General features: G+C 48.2%; 1 protein-coding gene across 3 annotated transcripts in view; it reads right to left on the minus strand.

Moving 5' to 3' along the window:
- Window positions 1-24,937, minus strand: part of RALGPS1 (Ral GEF with PH domain and SH3 binding motif 1) — a 282,818-nt gene that overhangs the window by 47,708 nt on the left and 210,173 nt on the right. For all 3 annotated transcript variants that reach the window (XM_082657473.1, XM_082657474.1, XM_082657475.1), the window contains one exon: window positions 1,972-2,109. In XM_082657473.1, the coding sequence (XP_082513599.1) occupies window positions 1,972-2,109 (138 nt within the window). The remainder of the gene's footprint in view (window positions 1-1,971; window positions 2,110-24,937) is intronic.

Here is a 24,937-nt window from a genome sequence, read left to right on the forward strand (position 1 = left end):
CCAGATCCTGGCACAGCCTGAGAGTCTGGCCCACGGGCTGGAGCTGCTGCACCCTAAGAGGAAAGGGAAGGACCTAGACGCTTGAGCGCCTGTTCTGTGCCAGGCTCTACACCCAGTGATTTCTAGAAGCCATCTGCCTCAGCCTTTGCACCTGCCTCATTTCGGGGAGTAAGATGTCAACTGCACACAGGAGGAAGCCATGGCGACTTGCCATGTCACACTGCTGAGAAGTTTTGACCCCAGGTCACCTGCGGCCTTGGCCACACTGCCCTGTCTCTCTGTCCCGCGGTGACTGACGTCAGGTGCCCCCCCCAGACCGTCACAGTCACTGCACTCTTTCTGAGGGAGCCGTAAACCCTCCGTGATGCGCTCTGTCATTCGTTCCCCACAGGGTGGGACAGACCAGTTAAGGAGAGAGGTTGAGGCAGTGGAGGACGCTGTGGAGAGGAGTGGAGAAAGGGTGGGAAAGGGCCCTCGCTTTCCCGGGGCGGCGGGGGGGGGGGGGCGGGCGGGTGCATCCAGGTGCCGCAAGGAGCCCCTGATGGCTCTGCCTCGTAACTGTGAGACTCTCGGCAGGTCATTCTCTTTCTCTAGGGCCTCGGTGTTCTCGTCTCTGAAATGGGGATAATGACCCCTGCTTCACGGAGCTGACGATGGGGAAGGGGCAGGGGAACCTAATGGTAGTAAGAGTGAGCATTTCCTGAGCTCTAATGAAATGCTGGGGTGGGCTAAGGGCTCTGCACAGTCATGTCCCCATCTTTACTATGAGAAAAGTTCAGACTTAGGACAAAGTGACTTTTCAGGAGGCGGAGCCAAGACGTGAACCCACATCTGTCTGACCCCAAAGCTGTGTATGTAATTGCTCTGCTGGCCAGCAGGACCAGTGTCGAGGTCCTTGAGTGGAAAGGGCACTGGGAACACAGTCCCCTCCCTGTTCCTCTGGGCAGAAGAAGAGCTGGTCGGGAAGTGCGGGCGCTTGTAGGGGCGGCACTCATGAGCGGACCTTTGGCTTGTGTGGCCCCCCTGCAGTGGCCTTACCACATGGAGGCTGTTGGTTTCTCCCACCCTACGTACTGGAGGTGGTGTTGCTCTCTTCCTTGGCCCGCTTTGCTGCTTCCAGACTTTTACTCTCCCCCATCCTGTGAAAACCTGCTCCAAGGAGGCACACTCCTGCACCTCGGCCACTCTCCCCCTCTTCTCTGCTGACTTCTGCCGCCGGACGTCCTGGTCACTCAGGCCCATTCCTGGAGGGCCAGGGCACCTGGCTCCCAGTCAAGCCCCATCCCCCACCGTCCACATGGACGGCCCATCAGCATTGCCAGCAACACCTCCTCCAACCATCTCAGATGCCCACCATCACAGTCACCCTTTGTATCTGGTCACGTGTGGCAGAGCCTGGCCAGTTGTTGACCAAGTCATTTCCCTGTTCCCTCTAGGCCCGCAGCTACGTTGCATTCCTGGCCTCCCTCGGCAGAAGTGATGAGCACCACGTGCAAGTCTGGTCCATAAATCCCACTCTGGTATGATTCTCTCTCCTTCTGCATCTTCCAGCTGGATGTAGAGGTCAGTGGAGGACTCGGGGCCATGGGACACGGCAGAGCCACGAGATAGAGGAGCCCAAGTACCTGAATCTGCTTGGAGGAGAGCCACCCAGGAGGTGCCCACAAAGCTCTTCATGAATGAAGGACCTGGGCTCTGCCACTCATTGGACGTGTGACCTTAGACAAGTGACTACACTGTCTTCAGCCTCAGTTTCCTCATCTGTGATACAGAGATGGTAACATCTAGTTTGCATAGTCTCTGAAGATCAAACATGCTTATAAAGGATCCAGAACGTGTTTGATACTCAAGATATCAAAGTGAAAAGCTTTGTGGAGACTACCTGGTTTCTAGAGCTTTCTCACTGACAAGGTGCTGGACCCAAATTTCGGTGATGTAAGATTTCACAATTCCAATACCAGGGGTACTAACCGTAGCTGCAGGAAACTTGTAAATCCGCAATTATTCGGAGAATATTGTTCATCTGATTGGATCTTTGTTCGTTTTCCATGATGCTGCCTGAGGCAGGATATGCAGAATCAATGTAGATTAAATCCAGAAGATAGATGCCTAAAATTAAGGAAGATATTTAATGATGGTAGGTGTTCACCATAAATCAGAACAAAATGGCACAAAACAGAACTGCTGTGCTAGAAGATATAGGGTGACATGGAAAAATGCGGTATGATTTGGGCTTCAATTCCAGTCCTGACTACTAACTCTTCACACAGACTGCTCAACTTTAAATCAAACATCTGAGCAACCACCAAAATGAATGCTGGCAAGATTTTAGCATTTCTAGTTCATACACTCTCCAGCAACAAGGGTTATTACCTGTAACCCAACTGGAAAATAACAGGACACGAAAGGGATGAATGAATGCTTGTGTTTCTTACCAACCACTGCAGTTTAATAGGTCTAAGTTGTCATATCCAGGAGAACACTGTCTGAATTCAGTTTTTCATTTATTCACTTAGCTGTGTGTCTACTTGTTTATCTATCTGTCCACAGATACACATACACACACCCCAAATCATAAATTAAAGAACAAAAGAAGAAATCGAAAAAGCAACTGTCCTTGGTACAAAGAACTAAGGCTAGACAGAGAATTCTCCTGAGGGTGCTTAATAAGAAAATAACGTATGATATGAAAACACTGCTGTGATAGGCCAGCGCAGAGCCTCAGCATGGTCTCATGGCATCACCCCAGGGGGAATTCGGGACAAGCCACCTGGCCAGGGTTGAGAAAACAGGACTGGCTCTGTGGTGTGGCCCAGCTGACTGGCTTGCTGCAGGGTCGGGTCGCACTTTAGTCTCTCTGGAGATGTGCATGGACAACGGGTGACATATCCTTCCAGCAGCCCCCATGAGTACTGCCACTACACCGTTAATATTGGTGGGGTTGAGCAGGAGTAGTGATGTAAAGTAGAATTTAAGGCAGAAAACATTGAACAAGGCAAAGAGGAGTGATTAATATTAATGAAAGGCACAGTGGATTGAGAAGATCTAATGATTACTAACTTCTATGCATAAAGCAACATTGCACCAAAATATACAAAGCAAAAAAGTGCCAAAAATGAAAAGTGGATTCAAGAAAGCCACAAACATGGAGGGAGCCTTTGGTATGTCTCTTCGAGAATTTGTGTGTGTGTGTGTGTGTGTGTGTGTGTGCGTACACATATGTATGTACATACAAAAATATACACACATATATATACATGCATCTACAGATATACATATGTATGTGTCCATATATAAATGTAGTATTTAAGTAACAAAATTAACAAGCGTGGTGTTATATAAATAAAAATATAATCCTTTTTAAATTCTCATGGAATGCTTACAAACACTGATTATATGCTAGTCTATAAAAAAATGCTCAATAAGCTCCAAAAAGTAAATGTCATATTATCTGCTCTCTTTGACCTTACAGTACATCTAGGATTTAACAATATAGAAAAAATTCTAACCGTTTGTTAAACACACACACACACACACACACACACACACACACACACACACACACACAAACACACACACACTCATAAGCAACTCTCAGGTCAAATAAAAAACAAAAAAATCTAAAATAAGAAATCTATTCAAAGGTAATGACAATAAGAACATTACATATCAAAATTTATGGGATCAGACCAAAGTGGTAATCAGAGGAAAATTTATAGCCTTGAAAGTTTACTATTAAACTACTAAGAATGATAACAAATGTAATTAACCAGGTACTTAATATTAAAGCTGTAGGTTTTCTGCATGGCTGGACAAACACTGCACTGACTTACACATTCATTATCTTATTTGTTCTTATAAAACCCATTTTACAGAGGAGGAAAAGGAAATGCACAGAGGATGTTTAACTCGTTCCAGGTCACACAGCCGGTAAATGATGGGGATGGGAGCTGAACCCAAGCCTGCCTCCGCAGAGTACATGCTTCCTGCCATCGCAGTGGGCTGCTGGTGCTGGACACCATGAGTCATTCGTCCGCTTTTAAAATAGCTACACATTTTTACGGGAAACTGTTAATCACAGAAACATGTGCTAGCACTTCTCATAGGAATCATTTCCACTTCCCTTCTTTTTAGTGGCACCATGTTTCCAAAATTTTAAAAATTAGAAGTCATTTCCCTTGTATAGAAGCTCCAAGTTTGGAACATTTAAGTCCACAGATTTATTACTTCTTGACCTTGTTTTTCCTCTTCCCTCTTAAAAATGTAACTCAGCTACCTCCCCAAGGATTCAGCAATGGCAATCCCGAAAATCCCATTAACGCTTCAACCACAACAAAAAGTACCCCCTAGTGCTGAGCATGAGGTGAGGGGATAAGGGACACGAGGCAAGTTCAGAGAGATTAAGAAATGAGCCTGAGGCCTCACAGCGAGTGTGTTGGATTTGAACCCAGGTCTGTCTGGCTCCAGTGCCTGTTCTGACCCACTCACCGGACATGAGAAACACACGAGGAATCAGTTGCCTTTTCTCAAATAACACCCCCGGCATGGAAGGCTCACCCTCCTCTGTCCTGTGAGGACTGGGGCGGGCCCCTCTGCATCCTCTCAGGTCCTGGCTCTGCAGACAGAGGCCAGGAGAAGCTCGCCTTCGAAGGGGCCGAACACCATTTCCACCCCAGCTTCTGCCTGTCCCCTCAGGGCATGGGGAACTCACTACTTCATAGGAGCAAACCCCACTGTAGAGTGTTCATCACCCTCCTCCACAAAACACCTATCTGTTCCCCTGACCTGAGAGTCCAGGCCAGGGCCACCACAGGTGAAGACAGAGGGGACCTCCCAAAGGAGGCCTCCTGGCCCTGGCGGCCGGGGCAGACCCCAAGCCTCAGCAACACCTGGACAGAATTCCCATATGAACAGCCTGTCACTCCCAAAGCAGCAAATCTGCAGGTGATACTGCACAAATCCAGAGAAATCTTCCCAGTATTGTCATTAGCCTGTAACTGGAAATATTTAAAAGCCTAAACCATGATGAAATCATTAGAATAGCCACCTCCCACTTGTACTTGGCCAGAGCAGCGCGAAGCCTGACACACAGCACTCACCACAGCCACCATTAGATACTGACTGGCCTCGTTCATGTATCTACTGTCTGATTCCCCCATCAGACTTTATTAAAACCCCTCTGAGGAGGAAGCGTCCTGTTCCACAAGCTCAACCCCAGCGGCTGGAACAGAGCACACAGGAGCTGCTTGGTGAACATTAGTTGAAAGAAGGAAGGTATGAATGAAGGCATACTTTAGGCCACAAAATAACCTTACAAAGTACATCATTACCCTCATTTCAGAGCTGAAGAAAGAGACATGGGGAGTCAAGTGATGATTATAATAAGACTGACCACTTACTGTGTTCCAGGTCCTAAACTAAGAGCTTTGCCCTGTTTGTTGATTTGCCATAACCATGCTGTTATCAGGGAGGTTTTATCTCTACTTTACAGAGGAAGAAGCTGAAGCTGAGAGCCCTGCATCACTTGTCTGAGATCACACAGCTGGGAAGTGGCAGAGGCAAGATTTGAACACAGGTCAGTCCAGGCTGCCACACTGTCAAGTCCTTCTTTGACCCCAGCTAGATCCCCTGGAGCCTGGCAGCTGGTGAGGCAGGATGGGGCACAGCTGACCCCACAGGCATCCAGGCCATGGCTCTCCCTGCTTGACACCCCCTTGGGGTCAACATTCTCCAGGAGGGCTGACGACTACATGGTGGCTGCACCGTCCACCTCCTCCCCGCGGCCTCCCTGGCACCCATCGTGACACATCTGTCCCAGGTCCCATTGTCAGCGGGCCCACCATGGCCTGGGGGCCCTGCCAGCTCTGCCCCGTGACACACAGCTGTGGTGGAAGTGGGAGAGCGTGGGGCTTGGAGCCAGAAGACCTGGAACACTGGCTCTGCCGCCTACCAGCTGGGTGGCCTCAGGCAAGCCTTTTTGCCTCCCGGGACCTGTGTTTCCTTGTCTGTGACTGGGGATAATGATGGTGATTGTGAAGTCTCCCGGCCCAGGGCCTGGACCACTGAGGTGCCTGTGAAGCTGAGCTGACCCCGAGCCTGGCTCCATGGCGAGGCCCCACTTGGAACTGGAGCGGGACACCCGTGGGAGAGATGCACCCAGCCAGGTTTGCCATAACTGTGGATGGCGCCCAGATGCTGACCACGTGCGGCCACCTACCTCAGACGACCAGCTCTGGGAACTTCCGTCTGGATTGAGACAGCACAGCTGGGATGTCTCAGCTCCCTTCCTTTTACACAGCGTTACTGTGGCAAAAGACACCGTGTTGTTGGCCTTGTCAAGACGGACAATAACTGGACCAGCTACTGGCCCTGGCGGCCGTGAGGCTGAGCAGTGCCAGGGGCTGGAGCTGGACTGGGAGGTGCAGACGCATTGGAGGAAACAACCGTAATACTAACAGCCACTGGCTGCGACAGGAGAGGCTGGCCTTGCTGTACCACAGCATCCTCACCGCAACTGGCACAGCACAGTAGGTGTTCTCACTTCTTCATTTTACAGATTAGGGAATGGAAGCTTACAGAGCAGAAGTGACACATCCAAGACCGTACAACCTACAAGTGGGGGAATCAGGATTTGAATTTATGCCCGCCTGACCCCAAAGATTTGGGACAGAGAGCAGTGCTGAAAGCTGGGGGCTGGGAGTCCTGGCTGGCACAGGGACAAGGGTGCCAGAGTCAGAGCTGGGGCTGCGAGGACCCCTCCTGTGGCCTGCCACCCACCCAAGGACACGGCTGGCAGCCGGCATCCACTCTGTGGCTCGCCTGCCTGCAGACTCAACCTCCTGTGAGATGGACAGCTACCCAGAATATGTTCTGTTCCCTCCTGCCACACCCCACACAGGGCCTGGTGACACTGCTGTGGCTGCAACAGGGGTGCCAACCAGCCTGCCATGGTGAGGCAGAGAGCCCCGGGGCCGGAGATGAGCAGCCCTCTGCTGGCTCTGCTGTGGATGCCTCCCCAGCTGGGTTGGTCCCAAGCCCAGGGGCATGTGGCCAAACCTTCTTCCTGACAGTGAATCCAGGCCCCCCGCCAGGGGTGTCCACAAGACACCCTGGCCCTGAGGAGGGAGTGTCAGGCTGACAAAGGAGGTGCTCTCCTGAACAGACCCTTCTCTTAAGCTGAGGGACACAGGCTCCGTGGTGCAGAGCCTGCTTGAAGCTGGGCGCTCCCAGTCTCCCAGAGCCAAAGCCCGCGGCTGGCACCGGGCTTCACCGCCAGCCCAGAAATTCACTGCTCTCTTGTTTCTCCCATCGCCACCCGTCTCACTTCCATCCCGAGTCTGGTTTTGGTTTTTCTCACACAGCTATCTATTTAATAAGGAAAATTCTGCTGTGTTGAGGGGAAAAAACCTTCCACAGCATAAAAATATGCCACATTTCCATCTTATGCTTTCCATTTTCTTTCTCTCTTTCTTTTAAAGTTTGAGATGAAAGACTTTTTTCCCATTTCTCCTGCTCTGCTTTGAAAAGATCATTTTCAAACTTCAGAAATGAGGAGTGCTGGCACCCGGAACTATACTTGTGTGGTTTGATCACATAAACTCCTGATAAATTCCAAATGAAATAACAGAGCAGCAGCTCATTAAGGTTTTGTTTTTGGTTTTTTTTTTTTTTTTTTATGAGAGCACAAAGCGATGCCATCGACTGCAGAAGGAGATCTCAGTGGGCGGCTCACGCTCCCTGTCTGATGCAGAAGACTGAGTGTTAATTAGTGCCCGTTAATTAGTATCAGTTGTGTAAAACACAGACTTCAGAACAAATCCTCATCTAAAGAATATTATTCCTCAAGTGAAATGTGTTGGAAGCTGGCTGACACTGAGACAAACATTTCCTAGGTCTGCAGAAAGGGGGCGGGGCCAGGCAGTCACACCTCAGGTGGTCAGAGGCCATGTTTCTTAGAGGAGCACATGGCCTCCTGTTTTTCTTGGTGTTGGGGCGGGTGAATCGCAAAGGTACGTGAACAAAGCCTTACAGCCCACAGAGAATCTCCTCTGGCTCCCCGAGGTCAAATGAGGACACAACCACAGATTCCCCCACCCCCCCCACCCCCACCCCCACCCCAGCCCCCCGCCCTGGGGATTACCTGGTAATCTACAGGGGCAATGGGATGGCCTACTGTTTGCAAAGGTTCTCCTAAGAGCTGTGGGAGGGTGTAGCATGTGCTGGTATTCTGACCAGCAGTAAGAAAGGGCATAAGGAGAGGGCATTAATCTGGTGATTATTATTCAGCTTGTTTTGTGCCAGACACTGTGCTAAGTAAATTACACGTACTATCTAATTTAATCCTTCAACAATTCTATTGGCAGTAGAGAAGAAACTGGTACTTTTTGTCTGCCTAACATCTATTCCCAATTCTTTTTTTTTTTTTTAATTTATTCCCAATTCTTTTGGAAACAGCCTTCACTTTTCCTCTGGGGGAAACCATACCTCCCATACTTGTAACCCATGTGGTTTTGGTAGGTCTGAAGCAATTTCATTCCATCCCCTGCCCCAGGGGTAAAAACAAATTTTAAAAACGAACCATTTGGGAAAGGAAAAAAACACTCCAAAAAATTCAGAGATGAAAGAAGGAATTAAAATCACAAACTATCTACATATAGGATGCAATCAAAATCACATAACTCTGCTCAGAGAAAAATTCATAGTCTCAAATGCTTATATTAATAATTAAGAAATATAAAAAAGAAATGAACTTAGTGTTCATTATAGAGAACTAAAAAGAACAAAAGAAAGTAGGAGAAAGCATTAAAAATATAAAATCAGAAATATTTATCACTGCAGAGTGATAAATAAAACCGAAAGTTGGTTCTTTGAAAAAGTCAATAAAGTAGACAATCTTTGGTATGTATGATGGAGGAAAAAACAAAAGGTAAAAACACAGATGTGCATTGTTAGGGTTGAGAGAAGGATATGATTTCAAATATGGAGGAGAAGTTAAAATAGTGGTATGTGCAATTTTTATGCCAACATATTTGAAAATGCAGATGAAATATGTGCTTACTAGGAAAATCTATCTTCCCAAAATTGTCTCAAGAAGGGGCAAAACCTTCAACTCACCAAATAAAGAGAAAATATTAACAATATTAAGAAAGATACCATGATTAAAAAGTACATTATCCAAATGGTTTTATGGACCCATCCATTAAACTGTAAAAGAAAAACCAAATATTACTTAAACTGTTCCAGAGCACAGGAAAAGTCGGAAATATGTGCAGTTCTTTTTATGACTCGAGCATAACCATTATATCAAAACCTGACAGACATGGCATAAAAAAGAGACCAATATCATTAATAAATAAAGATCCAAATAAAACGTTAGCAAATAAAACTCACCAGTGTTTTAAAATAATAAAAATAGCAAATCAAATTAGCAGTATCTTGAAGCAAACAGGTTTACTACAGGATTGCAATGGTATTTCAACAAATGATCTTGAGAGATGCTGAAAAGTCACTGATAACTTTAGTATCTATTCCTGATAAAGCACTAAGCTAGGAACAGACTTCCTTAATATGACAAAGGATGCATGGTAGAAACACTAACACAATCTTCTTAACGTTGAATTCCTATTGAGAGGAACAAGTCAAGAATACTTGCCATTCTGCTATAATTTAACACTATTCTAGATGCACAAATCTATGAGCTAAGACAAAAAAATGTGGTATAAACATTAAAGACACAAGTAACATTGTCATTATTTCCAGGTTACATAATTAGTTACCATGTTAATTATATAATTAAGTAATCTAGGATAATCAACTGGAAAACTATTACAACTAAATAACAGAGTTAAGTTCAAAGTAAATATACATAAATCACTAGCATTCCTTTTTTTATTAAAAAAATTTTTTGACTTCTTTATTGGAGTATAATTGTTTTACAATGGTGTGTTAGTTTCTGCTGTATAACAAAGTGAATCAGCTATATGTATACATATATCCCCATATCCCCTCCCTCTTGCATCTCCCTCCTACCCTCCCTATCCCACCCCTCTAGGTGGTCACAAAGCACCGAGCTGATCTCCCTGTGCTATGCGGCTGCTTCCCACTAGCTATCTGTTTTACATTTGGTAGTGTATATATGTCAATGCTACTCTCCCACTTCACCCCAGCTTACCCTTCCCCCTCCCCATCTCCTCAAGTCCATTCTCTGTGTCTGCATCTTTATTCCTGTCCTGCTCCTAGGTTCGTCAGAACCTTTTTTTTTTTTGATTCCATATATATGTGTTAGCATATGGTATTTGTTTTTCTTTTTCTGACTTACTTCACTCTGTATGACAGACTCTACGTCCATCTACCTCACTACAAATAACTCAATTTTGTTTCTTTTTATGGCTGAGTAATATTCCATTGTGTACATGTGCCACATCTTCTTTATCCATTCATCTGCTGGTGGACACTAGGTTGCTTCCATGTCCTGGCTATTGTAAATAGAGCTGCAGTGAACACTGTGGTACATGACTCTTTTTGAATTATGGTTTTCACAGGGTATATGCCCAGGAGTGGGATTGCTGGGTCATATGGTAGTTCTATTTTTAGTTTTTTAAGCAACCTCCATACTGTTCTCCATAGTGGCTGTATCAATTTACATTCCCACCAACAGCGCAAGACGGTTCCCTTTTCTCCACACCCTCTCCAGCATTTATTGTTTGTAGATTTTTTGATGATGGCCATTCTGACTGGTGTGAGGTGATATCTCATTGTAGTTTTGATTTGCATTTCTCTAATGATTAGTGATGTTGAGCATCCTTTCATGTGTTTGTTGGCAACATGATGTTTGTTTTTTTTTTTGACTTGAATTATATATATGTATACATATTTTGTTTTTAATACAGCAGGTTTTTTTTTTTTTTTTTTTTTGCAGTACGCGGGCCTCTCACTGTTGTGGCCTCTCCCGTTGCGGTGCACAGGCTCCGGATGCGCAGGCTCAGCGGCCATGGCTCACGGGCCCAGCTGCTCCGTGGCATGTGGGATCTTCCCGGACTGGGGCACGAACCCGTGTCCCCTGCATCGGCAGGCGGACTCTCAACCACTGCGCCACCAGGGAAGCCCTAGCAGGTTCTTATTAGTCATCAATTTTCAGTGTATACATGTCAATCCCAATCTCCCAATTCATCACACCCCCATCCCCACCCCCCCACTGCTTTCCCACCTTGGTGTCCATACGTTTGTTCTCTACATCTGTGTCTCAGTTTCTGCTCTGCAAACCGGTTCATCTGTACCATTTTTCTAGGTTCCACCTATATGTGTTAATATACAATATTTGTTTTTCCCTTTCTGACTTACTTCACTCTGTTTGACAGTCTCTAGATCCTACATGATGTGTTTTTAAGTGAACAAATCTGGTATGACTATACACACATATATACACACACACCCCTATATTGATACACACATACACACACCCTATATTGAAATACACACACAGAAACACCTATATTGAGATACACACACACACGCACCCCTATATTGATACACACACACACACATACACACCCTCCCTATAGTGAGATACATACACACCCTATATTGAGATACACACACACACCCCTGTGCTGAGATACACACACACACCACTATGTTGAGATAGATATACACACACACACCACTATGTTGAGATAGATATACACACACACACCACTATGTTGAGATAGATATACACACACACCTCTATACTGAGATACACACACATACACACACAACCCCCATATTGAGATACACACACAACCCCCTATATTGAGCTACACACACACACACACACACACACGAAAGAGAGAGAGAGAGAATATATTGCCCAATCTGTTAACAGCAACCATCTTCAGGGATAGTTTAGGGTTATTTTTTGTTTTATACAATTTTATATTTTTTCAGCCTTTAGCTATGAATATGTACCACTTTTAGAAATAGAAAAGAGCAAGATCTTTATCTCTCCTTCTTTCTTCAAAAAAGCAAACACTTTTTTGGCAGGGAGAAGGGACGTAATAGTTGACGCAAATGATTTTCCAAGCATTCTCAGCTCCTGTTGAAAACCCGGTCTTTAGTTTTTGATGTAAAGGCCACAAACCTCTACCGACTACCTGTGATCTGTCTCCAGGCCATTGTTCACACTTCATTATCACCTTTGGTCTCCACGTCTAACCCATTCCGCCCTGTGATTTCTCAAACCCAATCAGATCGTACCCTTCCTCAATTTAAAATTACCCAACAACTCTCCCTCTGTAGGTGTTCACGGCTCCTGGGTTCCATCCCTCGCCACCTGCTTCTCTGGGCTTTCCTCCCGCCCTCCTCTCATGTGATGCTCTAGCTGGGTGTGGGCCCCGTGTGGCTGGCTCCCTGGACCAGCCCTCTGCTTCGTGCCTCTGAGCTTGGCAGAGCTGTGTCCACCCCATGCCCACTCGGCCTCCTTTTCTGGCTGTTAGCGGGCTCCTCCTGGGCTCTCAGAGCACGCGCCCTCCCCTCGATTACAGTATTTATCACACACTCTTTGAGGGCCAGGTCTGCATCTTTTCCGCCTCTGCATTCTCAAGGGCCCAGCACAGGGTAGGGGACGACCAAACGGGACGCTGAGTCTTTATCTGCACATATATGACTCTTTATCCTGGCCACCGAAATCCCACTGCTCAGTGGATAAGAGCGGCCGTGGCTGCCAAGCACCCCACTCCACAGCCACCCTAACAGGGTCAGCCCTGTGTTCTGGTGTCTCCAAGCTAAATACCCATATTTCTCAGTGCTATGAAGGGCTTCCAGAGGAGCTAACGTCACCAAAAGGAAACGCAAGATGATTCCCCCAGTGAAAGCCTCGGAAACCTGCCTCATGTTGGGTAGAACCGAGGCTGCCCATGTGCCAAGGAAAACACTCTCCAGCTTGTCTTTCCAACCCTGGCTCAAGTATTCGCTACTGTGCACAGAAAGGCTCCCTGGACGTCCGAGGCCACCAGGATTCCAGCCAGAGAATGAGCTCACAGACGGCTGCTTCAATCACCAAAGTATTTTCCACTTCCCCAAATGCGCTCACGTATCTGTGACCACACTTCACCTAGTCTTTAAGTATAACAAAAAAATAATGGAGGCAAAGGCAAAACTGTCAGATTTATTCATTGCTCAATGGAAACTGTGTAACAAAACACGACATTCTAAACCTCAATCACCAATCCCTGCATTCTCTGGGAAACAAGCAACAGATTTGTGGAGGGTTAGCTAGATCTAAACTGATTTTCACTATCTGAAAGCAAATTCTTTTCTGATTTTGCTGAAATGAAATACTGAAAGACTCTCCCTGGGCCCCTTGGGAAGAAAGAAGGCATCCGACTACTAATTTATTTGTGGTTTTCAGGCTCAGGTGTTTTGATCTCTCCCTGCCTTTCTTGATGTAGATGAGAGGATGGGAGTCCCACAGGACTGTCCCGGGAAACCGCTTTCAGAGAACAGGGGCTCCTGTGGCCCTACCGTGGGGGCCATCTCTGTGGGCTCTGCCCTGCTGCAGGTCACACTGGAGACCCTCCCTGGCCCAGCCAGATCCAGCTGGCCCAGGGCCAGCCCAGCCTTTTCCAGCCCTAGGCCATAGTCTCGGTCTGTAGGGGGCGCTACTCCCACGGAGCCTGTGGGCCGATCTCACCAGGGCAGAAGAAGCACACGCCCCCACCAGCAGGGGGCGCTGGAAGTAGTCATGCTGTTGCTAGTCTGGGATTGTCTGTTGGGTGGGATGGGAGGGTGGAGGGGAGCCGGGCTGTCACTGGCTGGAATCATGCGTCAGACTGGAAGGCCCACCCACACCTACTCTCTTTGTGTTACCTGCCCACCCCCCAACCCCTGCCCCGGCCCACTAGACTCAACGCCCTTGGGAAATGATTCAAAACACCTGACCCCCATGACTCTGGGCTCCTGGTCACCTCCTTGAGACCTAGACCTCTACTCTGGTTGGTTCTCCAGCACCAACTTTCCTCAGTCCTGGCTCCTCCCTTTCTTCACAGCACACTGCCGTTCCAGCAGGCTTTGGGGCCAACACTACCCTTACTAGGACATTCATTCCTGGCTATACCATCGGAGGGTGATTTGCAGGGAAGAGAGAGGCCAAAGTGGTAGGAGAGCATGTCTACTGACCAATCAGAAGTGGTGGGGAGCTAGATGGAAGGCGGCGGGTCCCTGTGGGGAGAGGAAGCTTCAAGGGCACAGGGTGATGTGCTCAGGGACCAGCCCACTAGGTGATGTGAAAGGGCATTAGTGCTACAAATATTTACTAAGTGCTTCCCACATTCTGGACACAGGGGTATAGACAGGCACGGTCCCTGACCTCATGAGGTGTACTAGCCGGCAGATGCATTCAACAGAGGCATTAGTTACACAAATAATTAAGGGCACAGAACTGCTAAAAAATAATACTCTAGTGCATACTTACTTTGGGGAATTATCCTCAGGTGCCCATGAGCGACCCCAGAGGAACCAGTGGTGTATGATACAGAGATGGGCAGGCCCCTGCCTCAGTCTCTCTACTCAATTCCAGAGATGCTAAGTAACCTGCCCAAGGTCACTCAGCACAGACATGGCAGAGGTAGGATTTGAGCCCAGGTCTTTGGCCTAGGGCCAACACTCTTATGGACTATGTTATGTGTGTTACTTATAGCTCAATACATGGAGGAGTGATACTGAAACTCGAGGCATCTGTGTTCAAATCCTGGCATTGTCACTTATTTGTTCAGTGTGATCCCGGGTGAGTTCTTCAACTGCTTTCTTCCTCTGGGAAATGGAGACAGTAGCTTCTCACAGGGCTGAGGTGAAGACTCAGGACCTAATGCACAGGAGAGGGGCTGGCGTAGTATCTAGATAAAGCAGGCACTCAATGAAGTGACTTGCAAAAAACAAAAAACAAAAAACAAACACCAACAACTTTAAGAGGTGATGGGGGTACATACCTGTTTCTGAAAACCTTCCAGAAGAGACCAGACAGCCCCTCATAGAGCCTCCCCTGACTTATCACTAAAACTTTTGTGAATAGAAAAAAAGAAGAAAACCACCCCATTAGCTAAGACTGATGGACGGCTTTATTGCTGGAACCTAGGAAGAAACTGAATAGACTACGGGCAGATGTAGAGGACAGAAGTTGAGCAAATGTAGACCTTGCCAATGTGTGCCTCCCAGGGCCTGTCCCCAGACTCAGAGAACCAGCGATATAAAAGCATGAAAACTCGGGTCAATGACCAGTACACTGCCCAGCAGGGGCTGACCTGAGGGGCTCTAGGACTTTCCCCTCCACCTTCTCACACCCATTTGCAGATGGCTACCCCCAGAAAAGAACTAAAGCATGTCCAAGAGGGAAAACCAAATGCCTACTGATAAGCCCCAAAGATGAATAGATTTCACCTTGGTCAAGGACGCATTCAGAAGAAAGAAAATCCAGTAAGGGGCACATGGAAAAATACTGCCAAATAACAGGGCCTGAACTGCATGCAGAAGGGGCTGAGAATGAGAGCATATGTCCTCGGTCTATTCCAGCATCCGGAAGAAGGTTTCAGGACACCTTTTCTCTTCAGCACAGCACAAGAAGACAAGGCTTCTGGGATAGGAGAGAACTGTCAGAGGTGAAACTGCAAGAGGATAAGCTAGAAAGAGAGATGCATGACATAAGAAAAGAAGAAAAAGAAACTAAAAATATGACAGAAGAATTTTAAAAAACATCGGAAGAAGCAAGGAGCAAAATGGGTATTTTGGATACTCACATCAATGATATGGGGGAGCAATTTGGCGAGGTCAAATGCCGAGGAAAAGAGCAAGGGAAGAAAGAATATATGGGATGTGGGGGCCTGAGAACAGAGAGCTGACCCAGGGAAGGGCATCTACCCAAGGAGCGTGTCCCAGGTCCCGGGAAAGAGATCCATCCCTAGACACACCCTGGATAAACGTTTGAATAAAAAAAAAAAGTCTTTCAAAAAAGCAAAAGCAAAAAACCCAAAACCAAAAATCCACCCCAAAACAAAAATAAAACCCCCCAAAACAAAGAAAAACCCATGGAAGTGACCTTGACCCTCCAAGTGCGTTGTAGGGGCCCCTTTTGCTTGGGTCTAATTGAACCTGACCTTCCACCAGAATGACTGTGATGACATACGGTAACTGTCTGTGCAAGTGTTTCCCCGAGGGAGGAGGAGTTTCTCAAAGCAGGAGGTACTGATTATTCATGAAATGTTAGGACATCTGGTGATTTGTCAATTGCTTTCATTTTTTAAGAAGAAAAATATTTTCCCCTAGTGATTACGGTACTTAAGTATAAAGACCCAAAGAGAGGACATATGATTTTGGATGCCATAAAATTTGGTCAATGCACATTTTTTCCATAAGTTTATGGGAATGTTTCACCATCGCAGCCTAAGGGCAGCAGAAGACGTCGACTTCTGGATGCAGTATTAACAGATCACATGTGCTCTAAACCACACTCCCTCGTCAGCAGTCTGTAAAGCCCAGAAACCCCTCCTGCACATGCTGCAGGAGAAAGCAAGCACTCAGTGGCTTGTGTCACTGTGTCAGATGTGGAGGATGCAGGCGAACTCTGAGAATGATGGCTTTTCTGCGGGGCCAAGGGGAGAGGCCACTCAGTCATGGTTGCAACAGCACAGGGAGAGGCAACTCCGTCAAGTCCAGAGTAGATGTGAGTAGAGTGCTTCCTGCCAAATCCAGGAGCACCCAGCACCCAGGAGCACCCAGCACCCAGGAAGCAGGAGCCTGCGCTTGCCTGGAGGTGGGCTGGGGGGCGCTGAGAGGGGGCTGGGGGTGGGGGGATGAGGTAGCCTGGGGACACCAGTAAGAAGATCTATTTGGAGGCTGAAAAAGCTCATCTCAGCTAAAGTCTGCCTCAGGGCAATGGTGAAGGAAGAATATTTTGCAAATGTCCTGTTTCCTGGGTGGCAGTGACCCCGGCTCTGGGCGAAGGTCTGCTCCTCTCCTTCCATCAGGGTTTCCTGACAGTAATCTGGCCTGGATCTTACTCTCAGCAAGACCCTCTGGTGCACAGGGACCCGGGGGTCGGGGAGCTCAAATAGGCTCCTGGGACAAGACAGCTGACTCAGAGCGTGGGGTGGGAGACATGAGCCTCGGGCAAGCGAATGCTGGGAGTGACCAGAGCGTGGTCACACCGAGCGTGGCCCTGGGCTAAGAGCTGCACCTGCATAATCTCATGGAGTCCTCATTTTACAGAAGAGGAAGTAAGCCTCTGAGAGGCTAAATTGTCCCAGATCACACAGCGAGTGCGTGGCAGGGCCAAGAACGCCCCCCAGGCCTCACTTTGGAGTCCGGCTCTGATACTCGCCCTTCCTCGCCCTGGCCTTGCAGGACAGCACGTGAATGCATGAAGCCTGCCAAGGTGGGGTGGGGACACCAGCATTTGTGGGGTGACCCTGAACCAGACTTTGTGCTCTGGGCCTTAGGCCATCTCCTCAGTTCATCTACCAACTGGGCTCCCAGGAAAGCATCATTACCCCCATCATCCAGATGGGGAAACTGAGACTCAGAAACGTAGGGTGACTTTCCAAAGGTCTCCTGGCCAGTAGTTGGAGAAGCCATGATTGGAATCTAGGTTTGGCTGGTCCCAACCTGTGCTCTGTTCAACAGGAGGACTGTAGGGACCCCGCGTTTTGTTTCATGGCACGAGCTGAGTCCTGTGGTCCCTACCCTCCGAGATCCTTACCCCAGGCCTGGAGGGCTGAGTCATAGGCCCTGTCCTCAGAGGGGGAGATGTCCTTCTGGGGAATGGAAACATCTCCAGGCCAGAACAGGACTTAGTTCTAAGTGGATTACCCAGAGCTCAGGCACGGTGATTTGTGGCCCACCAACACACTCCAAATGGTGCCCGGGCCCAGGCTCCAGGGATTAAGTGGTCCTCTGGAGCCTAGCCTGGGGAGGCAGTCCCGGAGTGCCATATAGGATGTGGGCTCTGGAACCAGGCAGCCTGGGGGGAGGGCCAACTCTGCTACTGACGCTCTCAGTGGCCTTAGAAAAGTTCCTCAGCTCCTCTGACCCCAAGTTTTGGCCTCTGTAGCAGGGGACAGGCGTTAGCGGTACCTCCCTCAAGCGGAGGTGGGATGAGTCAGGTGAGGTATGTATATCCCCCTGAAGAAGGTCACTGCCCAGTAAAGGCTGAGGTGATGTGATGACATCACTAGAAGTAACTGTCTGTGGCAGGCCCAGTCTACCGAGAAGGGAGGACCCAGTTTGCATCTTCCAAGCCCCACACTGCCTTCTCCCTCCTCCAGCCCCCCACGTCCTGTTACATCCACAGCAAGGGCTGAACAAGGATGGGACCACCTTGAGAACATCTCGTCCCTTGCTCCTGCCTCTCCTCTGGCTTCCATCACAGAGCTGTGAGGGACACTCTTGTCTGGGGAAAGGGAACCCTCTCTAGTCTTCAGGGCGGCACACGGAGCAGGGAGACCCAGGTCTGAACACCCATTCCACCGGGTGACCCTGGGTAAGCAGCCTGGTCACCTGGACCTGATCTCATTCATTCCCACCTTATACATCCATCCACCCTGAGCATTACATGAGATAATGTAACCACAGCAGGGTGGTTCATTCTTCTGTTCATTTGTTCCATCATTCATTCAATCAGGCATGCATTCATTTTTCATTCACAAAACAGTTGCTGAGCACTGTTTCCACCAACTCTGCACTGGGCTCTGGGGGAATCACAGTGAGAAAAACCAGACGTGCTCCCTGCCTGCCCTCCTGGGCCTGACGACCAAGCACTGAACAGATGCTTCTCTTCCACGGAGACCCCGGGTCCAGTGGGGAGCTGGCCACTACTTGGGTGGCAGAGAGAGCCCCAGGTTGGTGGCCCACGGTTGGGGAGTTCTTCTGCACTTGGCGGGTAGCGCCCTGGGAAGGCTGCTCACCTTCTGAGTAGCCGTAACTTCTGAGTACTGTACTGCCTCCCACAAAATGTGCTTTGTTTCTGACATGTGTGCTCAAACAGGTATAATTTTACATCACATACACTGTTCCCAGTTTGTACAAAATGACTCAGGATTTTGCAGCTACCGATGAGGAATTTAGGGCAGTGGCAGGTCATGGGCAGCAGGTCTATGGGACTTGGGCAAGTTATTTAGTTTATCTGAGTCTCAATTTCCATTTTTGCAAGAGGAGCATATTCCAACCTTGTTTCAAGAATCAGAGCTACTGTATGAAAGCATTTACTACATCACCTGGAATAATAATAATGATAATTACAACACTAATGACTGCTAACGTCTATTAGCATTTACTATGTGCCAAGCATTGTGTTGAGTGCTTTCAGGCATTCGTTTATTCTTTAATTCAACCAATAGTTATCGAGATGCTAGATTAGATACTAGGGATACTGCAAGGAACACAACCAATAGCATCTCCTCTGCTTCTGTGGAGTTGACCACCTAGAGGAGGATCAGATAGTAAACAAGTAACTGCACAAAATAAACTATTTAACTGAAACTGTAATGATAAGAACAACAAAGGAGAAGTACAGTCCTCAGAGTAAATGCCATTACACACGCTTTCTAGGTGAGGAAATTAGGGATCAGAGAGGTTAGGCAACTGGTCTGAGGTCGCATGCCTGGTGAGAGGCAGAGCCAGGCCCCAAATCTCATTAAACGGATTATGCCGAGAATAGCATCAGAGGTTCCAGATCATCTACAGAGAGCCCACCACCTCCCAGGTTCCTCCTCTAGTCTAAGAGCCGCTGCTCAGAGCAAAGGTGGAACCAGAAGGCTCCCTGAGAGCAAAACGACTTAGCTGATCCTCCGTGCACCGTGACCTGCAGCCCTTCCTAACCTGAAGCAGAAAGCTGGAGGGCTTGTCCCGGGGGTCACTCACCCCCGGGAAGGCATCAGGGGGAGGACCTCTATAGTTGATAAATGAGTTTAGGAAAATAACTGCCCCGTTGTTGAAAACTAAGGGTAGTGGGTGTCACCAGTAGGCTGCTTCCGAGGAACCCCAGGTGAGAAGATGCAGGTCGCCACAGGGCCTGGTGGGTCGGCGTGCCTGCCTGGCTCGGCCGTTGGCCAGCTCTGTACAATGGGGAGAATAAATGTACCTCCTTGGAAGGCCACTGTGAGGCTGCAGTGAGATCAGACAAAGCGCTTTACTTGGCACCAGACAGAGCGGCTGTCCTTGCGCAGACACTGAGGGTAAAGCTGGTCTTCCCCACCGCAAGCATATCTCAGTGATAAGAGAGACCTCCCTGGAGGGTGAGGACCTGTACACAGCTCTTGGCTCTTGGTTTGCTTTATTTATGGTAACATTCTTTTAACTTCACTTATTTACATGTCACCTTCATGATTTTTACCAACGTAGCATCTACAGTATACATTTTTTTCTTTTTTTTTTTTTTTGCGGTACGTGGGTCTCTCACTGTTGTGACCTCTCCCGTTGCGGAGCACAGGCTCCGGACGCGCAGGCTCAGCGGCCATGGCTCACGGGCCTAGCCTCTCCACAGCATGTGGGATCTTCCCAGACCGGGGCACGAACCCGTGTCCCCTGCATCGGCAGGCGGACTCTCAACCACTGCGCCACCAGGGAAGCCCCAGTATAAATTTTTTATTGTGATAAATAAACATAACACAAAATTTATTATTAGTGACATTTAGTACTGTCATGATGCTGTGCAACCACCACCGTTATCTTGTTCCAGAACATTTTCATCAATCACTCCAAAAGGAAATCCTGTACTGACTTACACTCCCCCCTCTTTTCAATCTAAGCAACCACTCATCTACTTTCGGTCTCTATGGATTTGCCACTCTGGACATTTCATACACATGGAATCATACAAGATGGGGTCTTTTGTGCCTGCTTCTTTCCCTTAGCATAGCATTCTCAAGGGTCACCGTGTTGGAGCATGTATCAATATTTCATTCCTTTTTATGGCTGAATAATATTCCATTGTATGCATATGCCATATTTTGCTCATCTATTCATCTGTTGGTGGTCATCTAGGTTGTTTCCACCCTCTGGCTACTGTGATAGTGCTGCTATGAACGTTCACATATAAGTTTTTGTGTGAATGCCTGTCTTCAATTCTTTTGGGTATATACCCAGGAGTGGAATTGCTGGGTTACAATATATTTTTTAACCTAACAGTTTTTGAGTGAAATCACGAATTTATTGTGCTAATCGCATTAAGAGAGATACTTAGCTAGCAAAGAAAGAGAGGTAATCTACATGCCATCTAAAATCAGGAGGCCCAAAAGTAGTGCACGTCCACACTCTGGGGAGCTCAGAGCTCAGGTATCCCCTCACTTACCGTGCATGAGGCTGCCAGCAGTGGGTGCTCTGGGGTGGGGTCCCGGGACCTGAGGCTAGGTTAGGTGCAGTGGCTACCGGATGGGTCAAAAGCACTGTTAGAGGGGGCTGGCCAGGGGTCAGAGCCAGAGAGGCAGCATTGGTCATCGGGCCTGAGGGGGAAGCCTCCAGCCCACGTAGTTGTGGGAACACGGGGCACCGAGGAGACAAGGAGGTGGCCTGGAGGGATGGGGTGGAGGGCCCAGGGCTTCGGCCTGCAACAAAGATGACTGCAGAGCCGAGGCCCCAGGAGGGGTCTGGGGCTAGCTGCAGGCTGTCCTGTCCTTCATTGCTCTTGAGGCCGACTCTCCAGGGGCCAGGAGGAGAGGGTGAGGCCACAGCACAGGGGCTGGCCTTCGAGCTTCCTTCACACAGGCTCCATCCGGGAGTCCAGCCCCTACTTGGAGACCTCTGCTTTGCTAATTACGGGACGCCTAGAAAGAAGGGGTTGTTTATGATGGGGACTCTTTCATCTCTGACTTAAATTATACATCATGCGCTAACGTTTTAACTCTGATGTCTTCTGGAATTCAAATGAGACATAAACATACTCCCAGAAGCACAGAGTCTACATTCATTACTGGGACCCCCTTGACCAAATAAGAGGTGTCACCAAGTCTATTTATAGCTTAAACATCTTTCCACTGTCCTTCCCTTAAAATCTATTGAGGTAGTTCCCATAGAAACAAGGAAGAGTGTCCAGCCCCAAACGGTCATTCATTCATTCATCCATTCGGGCTTCATGTCTAGGGGTCGACAGCAATCAAGTCGTGGCAGGAGAACGTGGAGAAAAAGCATAGGGGCTCTGAGCAGAGAAACGGAGTGGACAGAGAAATTTGAATTAATAAATAAAAGCGGCCATTTAAAATCCATTACATCATTAAATTTAAAATAAGACCGATGCCGAAAGCTAGCAAGGCTGTGGTGAAACGGGAAAACCCACACATTGTTGGCAGCAGGGTAAGTTGGTACCACCTTTTTGGAAAGCATTAGGGATTCCAAAGCCAGAAAAATATTGATATCCTTTGACTACGTAATGCCACTCTTAGGAACTTATTCTGAGGAAATAATTTTAAAAGGAGGGAAAACATTGTACACACAAAGGTATTCACTGCAGGGACATCTACGGTGGTTAAAAGCAAAACAAAACAAAACAACAAAAATTGGAAACATTCTAATGTCAAACAATAGGGAAATAGCTAAGAAAATTAAAATGAACTACATGACAAGAATATGGAAACATAAGTGCTAGAACTGGTGGGGTTTGAAGTACTTAAGAAAATTTACAGCAGTCTTGCAAGGTTGTGCATTGCAAGTGCATTTTTTAAAAGAATGTATAATTCATCTTTAAGTAAGATAACACTTTATTCTAATCATTGATATTTACTGTCAGATTTAAGTTTCTCACCAAAGTAGCAATAAATATATATATTTGTTACACATACATGTAAATATAAATAGTCAACAAGCCCCCCACGTTGGGGTTTCCTCCCCAAATACCAGGAAACTTCGTGTCCCTCCTCCTCCCAGTTATTTAATTGGTTAACCATCGCGTGGGGCACACGAAATGCCCGTGAGCCCGCAGTGGCTCCAGGGTCTTATTTACAGCCAGGGGCACAGAGCTTGGAGCCCTCCCTGCGGACGGAGCCACGCCGGCCTGCTGACCTCACTCGACCTGCCGGGACGGTTCCTGCTTCCCTCCAGCTGCAGCCGCCCCTCCCGTCGCCCCCGAGTCTCTGCCCCACTGGCCTTCACCCACGCAGTTGGGTGGGACCACTCCGCCTGGGATCCCAGGCCCTCGGTGGCCTGGTCCATCTCACAGGCACTCGCAGTGGAGGGTGGCACTCGCCCATGAACTTGCTGCACGGTCGTCAATCGGGCACTCTATCCCTACCCTGGGCGCCCGAGACAGAGGCTTCCCACACACCTGCACGTCAGGCCGGTCTGTAAGGACAGTGGCCTTGCTGGCCCTTGAGCCCCTCCTGGAGGCATCCCCTGCTCCTCAAGAGGTGACCAGGCCTCTGACGCTCAGCCTTGGGCTTTTGCCACTGCTGGGCAGGAGAGCCGCAGCCTTGGCTAGCCCGAAACCTGGCCTGCCACCCTGATTTACTTCCCAGCAGTGGGGAGAAGGCAGGTGAAAAGGCATGAGGCCTATGTTCTCCCAGAATGTTCCAGACAGAGCAGCTAGCATTTTAGAGTGCTACTCCCATTTTCACCAACAGACCTATGTGAATGCTGCTCCCATTTTCACAAACAGCTGTGAAAAATGCCAAGTCCTGGAATGGGCTGTTGAATACGTACTACAAAATGACAAATCCCTACCAAAGACACATTTACATATGAGGTAAAAACATGCAACAAAATTTATGTTGTAATTTTCTACATTGAACACGTTTTAACTAAAGAATACATTCCAAAAAAAAAAAGAAAGAAAAGAAAACTTTAAAAACCCGTGTCAGCAAAAGGCTGACATTATTCTTACTTGGGAAGAAATATCCTTTATTCTGAGATTATGGCCTACTTGCATTGTTGGTATTAAAATGTTCTTCCTCGGGGAAACAATGATGATAGTTTTTACTCTCTTTACTCGCCATTTAAAAATAAAGTTGGCAGCCTTGTGAGAGTCTCCAAACTTTCTTTTTGCCCATGAAATCCAAGTCTGGGACCCACTAGCAGGAGATCACACATGTTTCTCTGGCAGCAGGCAGACTGTTGGCTGGCACGGAGGGCGCCAGAGCTGGAAAGCCCCAAGGGCGGCTTGTGAGTCAGGCAAATGAGACGGCCAGGCAGGGAGGCAGCTTTGTGTTGCTGCAGGCTGCAGGATCTCTAAAACTTAAAGAATACTTGAAGGTTGAATAAGTAGGAATTTCAGTTTGGGACAAAAACCTCAAGTTTGAGTTCTCCTCTTTCCTCTTTCTTCCAGTCAGAGTTTACGTCGTACTGTAGAGCGGAGCACCTGAACCCCGGTCTCACTCGGGGCCTCAGCCCCCGGCGCCCCTCCTTGGCCTGGCAGGTGCAGGCTGGCCAAGCCCCAGCTCTCACGCATCTCGGGAGCGGCTCCCAGCTGCTGCGCAGGCTGCCCAGTACTGTTGGGGGGCAACCACCCAGCCCCGCGGAACGGCCATCCCTCCCGGTGCCCAACTTCCAACCTCAGAGTGGCCCCGCCTTGGTGCCTCTCTTATTCCCTTTGGTGGCTGGTTTTCCCCAAAGGCTGCCTATCCCCCACCCCCCAGCTGTCCCTCCCTGGGGGCACCCTGTCGTCTCCTAAGTGAACGACTGGGCTTCCTGCTCTGCCCTCATCTGCCTGTACCCATTCTCCACCCTCCCTCGCCTCCCTCCACCTCCGCCAGCATGGACTTCCAGGCTGACCCCATGCTCATTCTGGTATCTTTAATGTCTCCCTATCTACACTACCTTTTTTTTTTTTTTAAGGTTTAAAAGAACATTTCGTTTCTGATTAAAGGGAATTTATGTTCATCCTAGAAAACAGAGAAAAGCATGAGGAGAAAAATAACTGCCTGTAATCCCACGGTTGTGAAATGAGCACTAGCGGGATCTAGGTGTGTCCCTCACATAAACATACTCC

The sequence above is a fragment of the Grampus griseus genome (assembly GCF_964374135.1).
Source record: "Grampus griseus genome assembly, chromosome: 6".
Taxonomy (NCBI): domain Eukaryota; kingdom Metazoa; phylum Chordata; class Mammalia; order Artiodactyla; family Delphinidae; genus Grampus; species Grampus griseus.